General features: G+C 40.8%; 3 protein-coding genes across 5 annotated transcripts in view; 2 read left to right on the forward strand and 1 right to left on the reverse strand.

Moving 5' to 3' along the window:
* Positions 1 to 6,301, forward strand: part of lrch1 (leucine-rich repeats and calponin homology (CH) domain containing 1) — a 52,826-nt gene extending 46,525 nt beyond the window's left edge. For both annotated transcript variants that reach the window (XM_072686667.1, XM_072686668.1), the window contains one exon: positions 2,053 to 6,301. In XM_072686667.1, the coding sequence (XP_072542768.1) occupies positions 2,053 to 2,166 (114 nt within the window). In that variant the 3' untranslated portion in view covers positions 2,167 to 6,301. The remainder of the gene's footprint in view (positions 1 to 2,052) is intronic.
* The window catches only part of rpl31 (ribosomal protein L31), a 177,071-nt gene continuing 161,416 nt past the window's right edge, over positions 90 to 15,744 (forward strand). Inside the window, exon 1 of the mRNA XM_072686675.1 lies at positions 90 to 95. The gene's annotated coding sequence lies outside the window, so the exon portion shown is untranslated. The remainder of the gene's footprint in view (positions 96 to 15,744) is intronic.
* Positions 6,845 to 12,701, reverse strand: esd (esterase D/formylglutathione hydrolase). Of its 2 annotated transcripts, none has more exons than XM_072685291.1 (9): positions 12,569 to 12,701; positions 10,327 to 10,404; positions 9,984 to 10,072; positions 9,194 to 9,292; positions 8,952 to 9,076; positions 8,732 to 8,851; positions 8,082 to 8,180; positions 7,503 to 7,670; positions 6,845 to 7,068 (listed from the first exon to the last, which is right to left on the reverse strand). In XM_072685291.1, the coding sequence occupies exons 2-9, from the start codon at positions 10,392 to 10,394 to the stop codon at positions 6,988 to 6,990; spliced, it is 849 nt and encodes a 282-aa protein (XP_072541392.1). In that variant the 5' UTR covers positions 10,395 to 10,404; positions 12,569 to 12,701; the 3' UTR covers positions 6,845 to 6,987. The 2 variants fall into 2 exon arrangements, with proteins under 2 accessions (XP_072541392.1, XP_072541393.1); XM_072685292.1 differs by having other exon boundaries at positions 12,596 to 12,698.

Genomic DNA, 15,744 nt, shown 5'->3' on the forward strand with positions numbered 1-15,744 from the left:
TCAGTGCTGAGTTTATGGTCAGTTACTGTCAACACTTTCCTCACTGACCATCTCTGATTAGCTTAATACCTTCAGGAAATACAGAGTCCTGCAGATCTTCACTAGGTTCACGAGTCTGGAGGTGCAGGAACTGTGTTGTACAAAAGTAAACACTAAAAATTAGGGAGGTCCCAATCCAGTTTTTTTGGGCCCTTAATTAGATCCAAGTACGTTAATGGCTGATTAACGTACGTATCGGCTGATTCCGATCCGATCCAAGCTTTTTAATCAGGAGTATCAGCCCGTATCAATCAGTTAGAGTACTTTAATGCTGAGTGTCTGAGGATATCGGTCAGATCTGAGTATCTTAAAGCTGTCGGTGTTGTCAGTTCCTTTAACGATACCGATCTGATCCGAGTATCTTAATGCTGGACACTGGACAGCTTAGATCCAAGTATCTTATCTTAATGCTGAGTATTGGCTGATACCAATCTGATCAAAATACCTTAATGCTGAGTAGAGGTCCATACCGATCTGATACGAAGATCTTAAAGCTGAGCACTGGACAGTTTTGATCCAAGTATCTTAATACTAAGCACCTTAATACTGATCTGTTCAAAATACCCTAATGCTCAGTATCGGTCAATACTGATCCGATCAAAATACCCTGATGCTCAGTATTGGTCAATACTGATCTGTTCAAAATACCCTGATGCTCAGTATTGGTCAATACTGATCTGTTCAAAATACCCTGATGCTCAGTATTGGTCAATACTGATCTGTTCAAAATACCCTAATGCTCAGTATTGGTCAATACTGATCTGATTCAAGTGTCTTAATGCTGAGCTCTGGCCAATACCGATCTGATCCGAGCTGAGTATCGGTCAATACAGACCTTAATGCTAAAGGTTTTGGCTGATACAGTCTGATCCATCTGGAATGATGATGGTGCTCCATCCGCTACTTTCAGGATGAGTTGTGAAGGAGTTAAGTTGTGAGATGTCTAAGGTGGGGTCCAACATCCGACATCCTGACCTCACTAAAGCTCTTGTCATTGAATGCAATCAAATCCTCACAGCAATGCTCCTCCTCCAGAATCTAGTAGAAAGTCTTCTTCTCTGGACAGTAGAGACTCCAACAAAAGCAGGGTCGGCTCTTTGTATACCCTCAATTTCAGAAGAAGCAGTGAATACTAAACAGGTGTCCCAATACTTTTGTCCATAGCATGAGGTGGTATCCAGAGTGGATCAGTAACAGCGGTTCTACATGATAAGTGCAGTAATGAGGCGGTGATCCGATTCTCTGGGGTACTGAAGCTAATCTGAGGTGTTGGGGTCAACCCCGTAACGCTCTGCTGTTTATAGAGGCTGTAAATGAAGCGTAATAAATGTACAGATTTGGGTTCTTCCTCTCCTGTGAGTCTTATTTTCATGTGCTGATCTGAGAGATGACTGTGTGACTGTGTGTGTGTGTGTGTGTGTGTGTGTGTGTGTTTGCTGTCAGCATCAATCCATACACAGCGTCAGTTCAGCTCTAACTGATATTGTCTAATACAGATCAGCCATAACATTAAAACCAATAGCCTAATCAGGTCCTCCTCTGACCTGAGGCATGGTCTCCACAAGACCTCTGAAGGTCTCCTTCGGGCAGGGCCTCCATTAGCATCAGTGAGTGTTGGGCGCCCATAATCCAAGGTTGACCTTCCTTGGAGCCCTTCTGGTAGGTGCTGACCACTGTGTGCCGCTCAAGACCTGCCTGATGGAGATGTTCTGACCCGGTCGTCTATCTAGAACATCACAGTCTGGTTCCTGTGATTCTTACGGCCTTATTTAGAACATCACTTTCAAGAGCTGGCAAGACTGTCTAGTTCATCCACAGCTTGACAGGAGATCATCCAGATCATCAGTGCTATTCGCTCGCTTCACCTGCCAATGGTTCTAATGTTTTGGCTGGAGTGTGATGTCTGTCCACCTTCCTCATGCTAATCATCTGGCAAAGCCCCTCCCAGCTCATCTATTTCTGTTTGTCCTGTTCTGTCTCTCTCTCTCTCTCTCTCTCTCTCTCTCTCTGTAGGATAAGCTGTGTCTGCCTCATCACATTCTGGAGGAGAAGGGTCTGGTTAAAGTGGGCATCACCGTCCAGGCCCTGCTGGATGAGGCCGCCACCAAACAGAGCCTGTTCACATGAGAGGTCCAAGACACACAAACACACACACACACACACCATCCCGCCTCGGCTGTGTTCACATTACAGGGTCAAAGGGGCTTTTATTTTCAATTTCTAAGCATTCCTACCAGGGGGCTAGCTGTGGGACCCTGAGGGGCCCAAGCCTCCTCATTTGGAAGCTCAGACCCCCAATTTATGACTGTTCAAAAAGAGTAAAAACTCAGGTCTTGTAATGTGAACCTAGGCTTCATCGCTCTCCCTCTCGCTTTCACACACACACACACACACACACACACACACACACACACACACACACACGCACGAGGACACCAGTAGACGGTCAGGAAAGGACACACAGCTGACGTCTGAACTCTACTGGCACTGCGGCACAGATCGGCCATCAGTGAACTTCAGCTCTTCAGATGGGAGCCATGCTGTGTATCTCTATATCTTCCATATCAGAAATACATGCAGATCATTTTATTATTTTAAATTTTTTTATTTTGATCTTTTCTAGATTGTTTCTGTTTGTCTGAGGCCGAGCCTTTTATTCCCAACCTGATAAAGAAAATATGATCATAGAAATCAATAGAAAATCCTTATTTAATATCTATTTATTGAATTCACACACACACACACACACACATATACACATCAGCTCCCCAGATTAAAAATGAGTCACCTTGTGTGTTTACAGTTGTAGTAACTTCAGGCTCCTGCAGATGGCGCTGCCTGCGGGGTGTGTGAGGGGAGTCGTAGATTGTGAAGAGGTGGTTCAGTGCAGTAAGGGTTAATGATTGGCTGAAAGGAGGGATTGTCAGAATGTGGGCGTGGCTAAAGACCACAGCGTACGGTCATACGGGTCTACCAGCAGTGGCAGTGAGCCGTCTGACCGCATGCTTCCACACACCTGCAGATTCAGCTGCTTCCTTCACACTGTGGTCTTTGGCCACGCCCAAATGCTGACAATTTCCACACACCTGCAGGTATGTATAGCCTGATCATCCTTGTGCAGCGCCATCTGCAGGAGTCTGAAGTTACTACAGCCTGAACCATGCAGGGTTGGGGTCTGCGGAGCTGATGATCTAGTCTTCTGCAAATATCTGGACACTTCTGGTTGAGGAGTGCACACGGCTGTAGCGTGTATCCCTACATTTAATAGGACGGTTTATTCCAAGTACGTTTCTGTTGGTTCATTTTTCAAGCCTTGATAAATAGATGTATATAGATCATCGCTGTCAGAGCAAAACCTCATATCTCCAAACCAGCAGCTTTATAAGAGAAGGAAAATACTCAGTGGAACTTCAGATTTTCATTAACTTTCTATGGAATTTAATTCCTGGTCATTTTGGAACATTTCTATTGGTCCATTCATCCTGAAATTCACTTTATGGAGAAAAGTGACAAACAGCAAAAAATATGTTTGTTTTGTGGGACAGCGATGATTATATATAAGTAATGAATATTCTTTTATATATATAAACAGTGAAGTTTATAGGTTTATAGTTTGTGATGTTTTGATGTAAAACACCTGCAATACTTCCAGAGTCTTACTGTTTATATGGGAAATCTATTTTTGTTTGTTTGTTTGTTTGTTTGTTTGTGGCCAGATGTCTCAGGGGAGGTGTGCCCTCGCTAGAATCTAAAACTCTTCCGTCTGTTCTCTGCTTAATTCTGTCAAGTATATATATTTTACACACTTTGGGAATGTGTGTGTGTGTGTGGTGTGTTGGGAAAGTGATGATTAACTATTAGTTTTGTGTAAAATTAGAGTGTGTGAACTGTACCATAGTGGGTGTGTATGAGAATTTTTCTTTTTGAGAACATTTCTGCACTAATGAAAGAGTGTGTGTGTGTGTGTGTGTGTGTGTGTGTGTGGAATGTAAGAGTTTACCTTGTTTTCGTCCAAAGCTTCCGCTACTTAAAGCTTCAGCCGTGAAAACAGACCAAAAACCCGCGAAGCTGCTTCTCACTGGAGATCGTTTGACAGTTGCCAAAATGATGAACGTATGGAGGTTTGACTGACAGGCCGAGGATCTGCTGTGTTTGTATGTTGATGTTTTTTTATAGTGAGGATTTTCTAAGTGGACGGCTGAAGCGGTTGTAGTGACCCCGTCTCTGCTGGTCTGAGAACAGTATTGATTTGAAATCCTTTTATTTTTGTTTGTTGTTTATTGTGAATCTACTTTTTGGATCCTGTATTTGCACAAATACCTAAACACAGCCCACTGCTCACCTGCGCTCCGTACTGACGGACCTTCAGTCCCTTTGACAAAATTACAGCCATATTTAAACCAGGGCCTGAAATTAGTGGCAATACCAGTAAAAATCTCAGTACAGTAGATGTTTAAGGGCTCTAGATGTTTTGCACTATGACTCCTAGGGCTGTGTGTTTATCTATCTATCTATCTATCTATATATATATATATATATATACACACATACATACACACATTATATGTGGATGTTGGATGATCTTCAGCCCACCTCATCCTATCCAAAAGTACTAGGCAGCATGGTGCTCATTAGGGTCATCTGGTTTACCTGCTCCAGAGAGTCATTCATTCATTAGAAGGATTGTCCACAAACATTTGGACATACGGTGTACCTGCTGTTAAAAACTCTGTATATATTCTACACTAAACACCATCAGTATTGATCACTTTGTACAGCTTCTTTTAAAAAAATTTTTTTTTATTTAAGATAAGTCCACTAGGAGGCAGGCCAGTGCTGAAACGGGCCTCTGCCGATGGGAAGCCCAATCTCATCCCTAAAGACCGTTATCGACTATTTGGAGTCTCTGCTGTTCGATTAAGACGTTCAGGGGGTCGGGGGGATTATCCCCATTTCCCATCCTGTGTAAATCTGTGGCAGTGCGATACATTTGGTGTGGGTTCGCTTACGCGGACCGTTACACTCCAGTTATGATATCTAGAACCTTTCGGTCATTTCAGTATAATTCAGTCCGATTGTCTGGATGCTTACTGTGAGGTTACTCTAAAGAATCACACAGCGCTCACTCAGCCGGGGACAGTCCCACTCTTTCACCTGGTCAATATTTACAACCCAGAAGCATTTCCTTCATTTATGTTCCAGTTTTACTGAATCAGACATTTATAATGTGACTCACTTTAACCAAGAAATCATCAATTTCCCCCAAATCTTCTGTCATCAGCCCTGCAGTTAATAGCCCACAGCTACTGGTTTACTGGCAACTCCCACAGTTCTGTGCTTCCTTCTCCCAGGGCTCATACACTCTAACCAGTTTCAAGTTCAAGGACTTTCCAGGAATTCTCAAGCACCAAAAAACTAAATTCCAGGACCCATCATTTGTGTTTGGGGCTGTTTAGTCCAGGCTAGCTTGTGTTTCATTTTTATATTATGTGGTATAAAATGACAGCAGGAGCTCATTACAATATTTTCCATGACCTTTAAGTACGTTTCTCAATTTTGTTATTTTTCAGGGACTGTTCAGTGCTGGATTTTAGCATGTTTATTTTCCATGGCTTTCCAGGTTTTCCGGGACCCGTATGAACCCTGTCCCTGTAGTGTTTTCCCAGTCATAGAGAGCAGCGGGGTGTTGAGTGTAGGTGAAACCACAGTAGAACTTTACCTATATGTGTGTAAATGTGGGCTTAGGTGTGATCGTGTTTTGCACAAAATACTCTTGATCTTTATATTTTGGCAACTGACAAATAGTGTAGGTGTTAGAGTAGTGATGGCAGGACCAGGAGGATGGATAGAAGCGATAGAATTGAATACTGTAATTTTTGCTAAATTGGAGAGCGAGGATGGGATATTTTTGTTACCTGCTGAATGTCGAGTAGCTTCGTTTTGTACTTTTGTTTTTTTACTCTTCTTCTCTTTATTGTATATCAGTGGGAAGGCTCGTACTAGAGCGCTTGTATTTTTACAGATGAACTGATCAGCATCTGGTCTTTGTGCTTCACCTTTTTGAGATGTTTTAATGATGTACTGTAGGATAATCTGCCATGTTGTGACACTATGCCCTTTAAGAGTGTGTGTGTATGTGTGTGTACAGCAGCGGTGTAACGGGAACAGCATGCCTCTCACACCTTCACCTTTCTGCCTTAACGTTTGTACATACTGTGTATATCCACCTCCTTTTCCAGTAAATACCTTTTACCTTTACAAACACGCCTGGACTTTTATTTTGTACCGGTCAGCCTGAACATTATACGCAGTAAAGCTGGTTCCAGTAGCAGTAGGTAGAACGTGCCTTTGGTCATCTTCCCACGTTCCCATAGCAACGCCACCTACCGACTTTCAAAGCAGTGGAGCGGATATTTCTCCAGCTTCCCTCTGAAGACTATTCCCACGGTTTCTGCAGCTCGACAGTGTGTGCGTTTTCATGGTAAGTGTGTTTGAGGACTGAGGTGTGTTCACTCAATATTCTCTGTATCTCCTCTCGGTGGCGCAATGGAGCATCATTTTGAAGCAGAACAACTTCAGCTCACTGTGAGAGCTGGACAAGCTAAAGTACAGCCTCCAAACATGGTGGAGGTGGTTCCATACACTGTTCCTGTTACCAAGACAAACCGGTCAAAAGTAATTTAAAGTAATTTAGTATGCTAGTTAATAACTGTAGTTAATTTATTAATGACCTATTGGGCACGTTCAAGAGTTGTTCAAATGTGTATATATAATTATATATATTTATAATTATTACTGCACGTGATTTATTAATTAACAATCAGTGATCTTTATTTTGAGAAAACCACTGACCAACACTGTGGCTATACAGACTACTCAGTGATGTGAGTGTTGGGTAGCGTTACTCTTCAAGGCACAGAAGGTTGTTGATCACACTGGTGGACCACACTATGCGTTCAGGTACTTGGCGTGGTGCTTGATGTGGTCGTTGATGAAGGAGAACACAAAGAAGTAGCTGTGGTCATAACCCTGAGAGAGGAAGATCAAAAAACCATCAATACACCAGGCTCCTATGACAATGACTGACAGATATACATATATACATAATTTATATTCATATACTTTCTATTTATTTTTATGTGCTACAAATATTACAATATTAAAAAAATACAGGACGTCTGTGATCCAACATGTCATGATATGAACTAAAGCAAAACAAATGATATCTAGCAGATAAAACCTGCCTCAGAGAATAAAGGGCACGCATTTATTAGGGTAAAATTTCACAAGCGGTTTAGTACTGCTATGCTAACCGTACCCTTTCATTATAAACTGATTGCTTTATAAAACAACATTATATCATTTAATCTTGTCTTAATCAGCAACACCACCTTTTTAAATCTATACTTCAGAAGTTAAAGTGCCTGCAGCTTCTATGATCACCAAAAGGGGGCAGAACTGACCTGCTGTAGTCGAAACACCACGGGTATCTTCTTCTCTGAACAGGCAGCAATCAGGTTATCTGGAAGCAGCTGACTGGAAGACAGGAACTGGTCATCACGGCCCTGGTCAATCAGGATGTCCAGTTCTGGGCCGGAGTAGGAGGCAGCCAACACCGTCGCGTCGTACGCCTGCAGACAGAGAAAATGACCATGGATATTATTTAATTATTCAATATTTAATCTGTGAGACAGTGTCACACTGGTACACCTAGGAGACCTAAAATATTATCTTAAACCAGCAGCTTCAGGATCATGCTGATGCTCCACTGACTAACAGGGAGAACAGTCGGGGAGAAAAATCAGAGTAAAAGAAAAGTTGACTTTTTAACCCAATCAGAACAGTGACAGAGTTCCACACTGCCCTCTAGTGGTCTGTGTTTAAACACAACACTAAACGAACCACTGTCTGACACCAATTATTAATCATCAATACTGTAATTCTGAATCAATACAGCACAGCAGAACAGAATATCATGATACTTTGATATATTGATATTTGTTTTACACCCCAAACTAAGACACAGTGATGTCTCTCCTCACCTCCCAGGTGGATTTATCCTCCCCCAGGTAGCCGGAGAAGGCCTTCTGGCCCCATGGGCACTGCATTGGGTTACAGATGGGAGCAAACGCAGACACAGCCTACACACACAAGCAGAAATGAAAAGTCAGAACTTATTTAATTTCCTGCAAATATGTTATTATTATAACTACGGTTCACAACAAACAAGGGGAGTCAACTTAAGAGGAAGCTTTTCTCAGGAAATCTGTTTAACAATCTGCTTATTTAACATTTCTCTCGTCACTGGCGCTCGTATGGTTCCTGAGAACAAGCTGCTGCAGATGAGTACCTGGAGTGTCATACATAGCCTTTGTTTAGGCATGCTGCCAATAGTCCTACTGTATTTACAGTACCTTTCTACAAGGACTAGACAAGCTGTGTGTGCGCAAAACAGCCTGCCATTCCTGTGATAATTATTAAAGCTACATGGCGTAATTTACATGTTTTGATTGTTAGCAAGCTGTTTTGTTTTCAATATCAGGTGATAAACAGCTTCTTGTTGTGGAATTTATATAAATACACACATAAGATTATATATTAGTATAAAGCTGCGTGTTTAACGCATCTTGTGGAAAATGGGCATAAGACATTTCTACAGGGATCTGATACAGTGCATGCCCTGCTAACTTACCTTGTATTTCCCAGGGTTCTTCAGGGCACAGATGAGAGCACCGTGACCACCCATAGAGTGACCCGAGATGGACATCTTCTCCGGGTCAGCAGGGAAATTTGAATTTATTAGCCGGGGAAGCTGAGAGAACAGAGAGAGATCAGTCCAATCAACAGTTTCTTCACATAAAGTCCTGAGAATTGATGCACTGATCCCTGTTTTGATGGACACGGACACACACCTCCTCAGTCACATAGGAGTACATGCGGTAGTTGGTCTTCCAGGGGTCTTGTGTGGCATCGACATAAAAACCTGCACCTGTTCCAAAATCCCAGCTCTCATCCTCTCCCTCGATATTACAGCCACCTAACACACATCAGGTCACAGTCAGTGTGTGTGTGAGTGTGTGAGATTCTGACTAAAACAGCCAAGTTTTTTTTCTTTCATTTAATTGTCATTAAAAGTACTGCCGGCTTTACTCACGTGGGCTGGTATCCGGAGCCACAATAATGATGCCGTGTTCTGATGCTGCCTGCTGACTTCCAGCTTTAGTGATAAAATTCTGCTCTGTGCACGTCAACCCTATTAACACCAACATCCAGTATGAAGCTCTAATAACATTAATATCCAGTATGAAGTTCTAATAACATCAATATTCAGTATGAAGCTCTAATAACATCAATATTCAGTATGAAGCTCTAATGACATCAATATCCAGTATGAAGCTCTAACAACATTAATATCCAGTATGAAGCTCTAACAACATTAATATCCAGTATGAAGCTCTAATAACATTAATATCCAGTATGAAGCTCTGATAACATTAATATCCAGTATGAAGCTCTAACAACATTAATATCCAGTATGAAGCTCTAATAACATTAATATCCAGTATGAAGCTCTAATAACATTAATATCCAGTATGAAGCTCTAACAGCATTAATATCCAGTATGAAGCTCTAACAACATTAATATCCAGTATGAAGTTCTAATATCATTAATATCCAGTATGAAGTTCTAACAACATTAATATCCAGTATGAAGCTCTAATAACATTAATATCCAGTATGAAGCTCTAACAACATTAATATCCAGTATGAAGCTCTAATGACATCAATATCCAGTATGAAGCTCTAATAACATTAATATCCAGTATGAAGCTCTAATGACATTAATATCCAGTATGAAGCTCTAACAACATTAATATCCAGTATGAAGTTCTAATAGCTTTAATATCCAGAATGAATTAGGAGGAGAAAAGTTATGGGTCTACCTGAGAGCCAGTAGAACACGGGGCACTTGCCGCTTTCTGCTTTTGGAGGAAGGTAGATGGCAAACTTCATTTTGCACTTGAGCTCGGAGCTGAAAAATGCACACAGTGAGGTTGCAGACCAGATCATTAGCACAGGAAGCTCAGTCTAATAAATGACAGTTCCCAGGTCAGCGTTCGCTGAGCAGTGCTTTCTGGGTTACTTTACAGTCTTCGAAAACATGGTGCAGGTTAAACCCTGACTGAACTGAAGAGATTTATAATCAGCTGGTTTTGGAGAATACTGGCGAGGTTTCAGAACGCTGAGCTTTAAACACACTGGCACGGGAAAGGGAAGTGACTCTACCTGTCGTGCTCGAACACCTTCTGGTAGCCACCACAGCACTTGTTGGACGACACCTGGGTTAACGCCATGGCTCAGAGTCTACGTGAGAAAAATACAGAAGGTTCTCAGACGTCAGACGTTCCTCACATTTCTACCAGCAGCACAGTGACCGATACGAGCTTCAGCAGCGAGGCGCTTCAGCGTGAGGCAGGTTTTACTGGTGTTACTGCTATTTACTGGAAGTCTGTTCCTGCAGGTAGAGGACAGAAGACTGCATTTATGTGTCACTGTATTAAATAACTATCAAAATATTGATCATATTTCTGAATTGTGACTTAGTATCTCAAAATAAGCTCTAATAAGATTAATATCCAGTATGAAGCTCTAACGACATTAATATCCAGTATGAAGCTCTAATGACATTAATATCCAGTATGAAGTTCTAACGACATTAATATCTAGTATGAAGCTCTAACGACATTAATATCCAGTATGAAGCTCTAATAACATTAATATCCAGTAAGAAGCTCTAATAACATTAACATCCAGTATGAAGCTCTAACGACATTAATATCCAGTATGAAGTTCTAACGACATTAATATCCAGTATGAAGCTCTAACGACATTAATATCCAGTATGAAGTTCTAATAACATTAATATCCAGTATGAAGCTCTAACGACATTAATATCCAGTATGAAGCTCTAACGACATTAATATCCAGTATGAAGCTCTAATAACATTAATATCCAGTATGAAGCTCTAATAACATTAACATCCAGTATGAATCTCTAACGACATTAATATCCAGTATGAATCTCTAATGTCATTAATATCCAGTATGAAGCTCTAACGACATTAATATCCAGTATGAAGCTCTAATAACATCAATATCCAGTATGAATCTCTAATGACATTAATATCCAGTATGAAGCTCTAATAACATTAATATCCAGTATGAATCTCTAATGTCATTAATATCCAGTATGAAGCTCTAATGACATTAATATCCAGTATGAAGCTCTAATAACATTAATATCCAGTATGAATCTCTAATGTCATTAATATCCAGTATGAATCTCTAACGACATTAATATCCAGTATGAATCTCTAATGTCATTAATATCCAGTATGAAGCTCTAACGACATTAATATCCAGTATGAAGCTCTAATAACATCAATATCCAGTATGAATCTCTAATGACATTAATATCCAGTATGAAGCTCTAATAACATTAATATCCAGTATGAATCTCTAATGTCATTAATATCCAGTATGAAGCTCTAACGACATTAATATCCAGTATGAAGCTCTAATAACATTAATATCCAGTATGAATCTCTAATGTCATTAATATCCAGTATGAAGCTCTAACGACATTAATATCCAGTATGAAGCTCTAATATCATTAATATCCAGTATGAAGCTCTAATATCATTAATATCCAGTATGAAGCTCTAATAACATTAATATCCAGTATGAAGCTCTAACGACATTAATATCCAGTATGAAGCTCTAATATCATTAATATCCAGTATGAATCTCTAATGTCATTAATATCCAGTATGAAGCTCTAACGACATTAATATCCAGTATGAAGCTCTAACGACATTAATATCCAGTATGAAGCTCTAATAGCATTAATATCCAGTATGAATCTCTAATGTCATTAATATCCAGTATGAAGCTCTAACGACATTAATATCCAGTATGAAGTTCTAATAACATTAATATCCAGTATGAATCTCTAATGTCATTAATATCCAGTATGAAGTTCTAATAACATTAATATCCAGTATGAATTAGGACACTTCGACAGCTGTATCTATAAATATGAGCTTCGGCAGGACATTTCGATTATGTAGGACAGAACAGACAGAACCTCGGATCTCCTCAGGGATCCTGCAGAAGCGCGAGCTGCAGAAGTTAGTTAGTCCTGACTGCGCGAGCTTTTAGGGTCAATCACGGGTACAGAAATAGTCTCAGCAGATACCAGACACGGCGAGGGCGTTCACGAAGCTCAGCACAGCTGCAGTAAACCCCATACTCACACAGAGAACCAGTAAATAATCTAGATAATCTGGATAATGTAGATAATCTAGATAATGTAATTACAGCGTTACTGAAGACTGAATGAATGCACCAGCGTTAGCTCGAGCGCTCGCTAGCTAGCAGGCTAACTGTCCAGGTTTGCTGCAGAGAGCGGCCGTTCGGCCCGCAGTTCTCCGGATTACAGCGATAAACACTGCAGAATTAAACACACCTAAGAGCTGTATTACTAATCCTGCACCTCAGTCAGATTAATATGTGGAGCTATTTCTCCAAAACCGCCTCCAGGTTCACACGGTCCAACTCAGCGTCGTGACGTTGCTGCCAGCGTGTCTGCGTCACGCCCCTCGCGCCCCGCTGTGACGGCCTGCAGATGGCGAGCGAGGCTGTGGAGGAGGCTCCGGAGGAGCGCCCAGCCTGCATGCTCTTCTCCACTGAGAGGAAAGGGTGGAAATGAACAATCTGAGGCCGAAACAACAGCAATATTTACATTCAGGAGCGTTACTGATGTTTAGTGAATGCAAATGCAAACTGCTGGCTATAAAACAGATTAATCTAATGTCAAAATAATTACATTTATCTTGTTTTTTTATTAATTCAAATATTTGCTTCATTTATTTTCTCAATATTTTACTAAATTATGACTTAGCATTTCAAAATAATGTCATTGTCCTGGACAGTTGATTTAACATCTTGAAATAGACTTATTTTTATTCAACAATTTGCTAAGAATCATAAATGATGATGTATTTTGGTTGATGTAAAATGTTGATGTAGTTTGGTATTCTTTGTATCTCCAAATAATGACATTGCCTCAGATCTTTAACGTAGTGTTAATGAAAAAGTGACATGTGTTCAAATAATTTGCTACAAATATCAGAATTATAACTCATTTTATTTAAATTTTTACTTTATATCTTAGCCTTCTGACCTAGTATCTTTAGAAATGAGCGTATATGTCGCTTTACCACAGGAGTGGTCACCAGAATGACCATGTTACTCCTTTTGAGTGCGATCATTTGTCCATGTTTGCTGTAGAAAACTGGATTACACCATAGCAGTAGCAGCAATGTCCAGACATAAAGTCCAACCGTTCAGGCATACGATCATCTAATCTGATGCAGAACATGATGAAGAATGATAGAAGTAATGATGATGTCATATTAATCATTCCTTTCTTTCTTTCCATTCCTCACAGGTGGTCTCCATGTAGATAGGACGCCCCCAGAACACCCCTGCTGAAAAGTCCAGCTCCATTGGTTTCAGATGGTCTAAGCTGGTCAAGGTGGTTGAAAAGCTGCTGATCGTGCCAGCTGGTTAAGATGGTAGGTCTTGAACTGCATATCACACGTTATTATCTGAGTTTGATGGAATAGCTGGTCTATTCCAACTCGACCAAGCTGACCAACGATCCTTATAGGTTGGAAAAATGGACAAGCTGTGATGTTCTAGACGATGACTGGCTCAGAACATCTCCGAAACATCAGGCATCAGGTCTTGTGGGGTGTTCCCAGATATGCAGTGGTCAGTACCTACCAAAAGTAGTACCTCCAAGGAGGGACAACCGGCCACGGGCGCCCAGGACTGAGTGATGCTCATGGAGGCCCCGCCCACCTCACAACTGGCAGGACCTTAAGGATCTGCTGCTAACGTTTAAAGGTGTCCAGACAGCACAGCAGGACACCTTCAGAGGGCTTGTGGAGTCCATGGTTTGTCAGGTGAGAGCTGTTTTGGAGGCATGATGAATGGTTGCACGGCTACACTCCATGGATACGTGTGCCACCAGGCCTAAAACACATCAGCAGGACAGAGTGATTGAATCTCAGGCTGCCTCTCGCTCTGCTGTTGCTCTAATGGGCTGCGCGGGAACGCCTGATAGCTCGCCCTTATTAAAGACAAATGGAAAACTGTAAAATTGCTCGAACACGTAATGGAACAATCAGGCAATCTGAATGTTGATGCACATGCTGTGATGTGCATTACAGGGAACAGAGGTGTGCCTGAGAGTAGCAGTGTGTACTTACACACACACACACACACACACACACACAGTTCCTCTCTCTCTCTTCTAAACCTGCCCATCACACCCACAGTCCAGTCGCCGCTTTCTGCAGGCGATTATTCACACCCTCTCACCGATGCCACTCGGAGCAGAACGGCTTCCAATTAAGCGATGTTTTACATTTCGATAAGTTCAGCACGATTGACCGCTGCCGCTCTGCCTGGCCGGCTGCCGGAATTGGCACTTAGCTCGTAAAGGATGCTGTTCATTTAGTCACTTATGAGGTGATTCATTCATAACTACGCCACTTATACCCCCTTAAAGGGCCTGGATCATGAAAAACCAACACACCCCAGGCTTATCTTTGGGTCAGTTTAGTGGTTTATAGATTTAGTATTGTTTTTTATTTTAGGGTTGGGCTGATTCAGTGATTTATCCTTTTAGTTTTAGACCAATGTTTAGGCCCATGTACTGATTTCCATTCATTTTTTAGGCTGATTTAGTGGTTTATCTGTGAGCTCTAGACTGATGTAGTGGTTTATTATTGAGTTTTAGGCTGATTTCTTTGGCTGATTCTAATGCCTATATTTGGGGTTTTAGGCTGATTACTAATGTGTCTCTGAGCTTTAGACTGATTTAGTCATTTATCATTGGGTTTTAGACTGATTTCCAAGTCCATGTACTTTAGACAGATTTTGGCTGATTTAAAGGTCTATATTTGGGTTTTAGATATTAGATATTGGATTTAGTCTTAGGATTTATCTTTGGGTTTTAGGCTGATTTAGTGGTTGATCTTTGGGTTTTAGTAGTTTTAAACCAATTTGATGACTCACCTTTAAGTTTTAGGTCGATGTACTAATTTCTGTTCATTTTTGGGGGGCTTTTTAGACTGATTTACTGATTTCTCTTTGGGTTTTAGGCTGATTCTGTGTTTTTTGGCTGATTACTAATGTTTCTCTGAGCTTTAGACTGATTTAGCCCTTTATAATTGGGTTTTAGTAGTTTCTAAGTCCATGTACTGATTTCCATTCATTTTCTAGGCTGATTTAGTGATTCATCTATGGACTTTAGACTGATTTTGGCTGATTTAAAGGTATATATTTGGTGGTTTATCTTGTTAGTTTTAGTAGTTTTAAACAAATTTGTTGACTCGCTGTTCAATTTTAGGCCTGTACTAATTTCTGTTCATTTTTTAGACTGATTTCTCTTTGGGTTTTAGGCTGATTTGGTGGTTTATCTTGTTAGTTTTAGTAGTTTTAAACAAATTTGTTGACTCGCTGTTCAGTTTTAGGCCTGTACTAATTTCTGTTCATTTTTTAGACTGATTTCTCTTTGGGTTTTAGGCTGATTTGGTGGTTTATCTGTGAGTTTTAGGCTCATTAGTGATA

Source organism: Salminus brasiliensis, chromosome 8, assembly GCF_030463535.1.
Source record: "Salminus brasiliensis chromosome 8, fSalBra1.hap2, whole genome shotgun sequence".
NCBI classification, from domain to species: domain Eukaryota; kingdom Metazoa; phylum Chordata; class Actinopteri; order Characiformes; family Bryconidae; genus Salminus; species Salminus brasiliensis.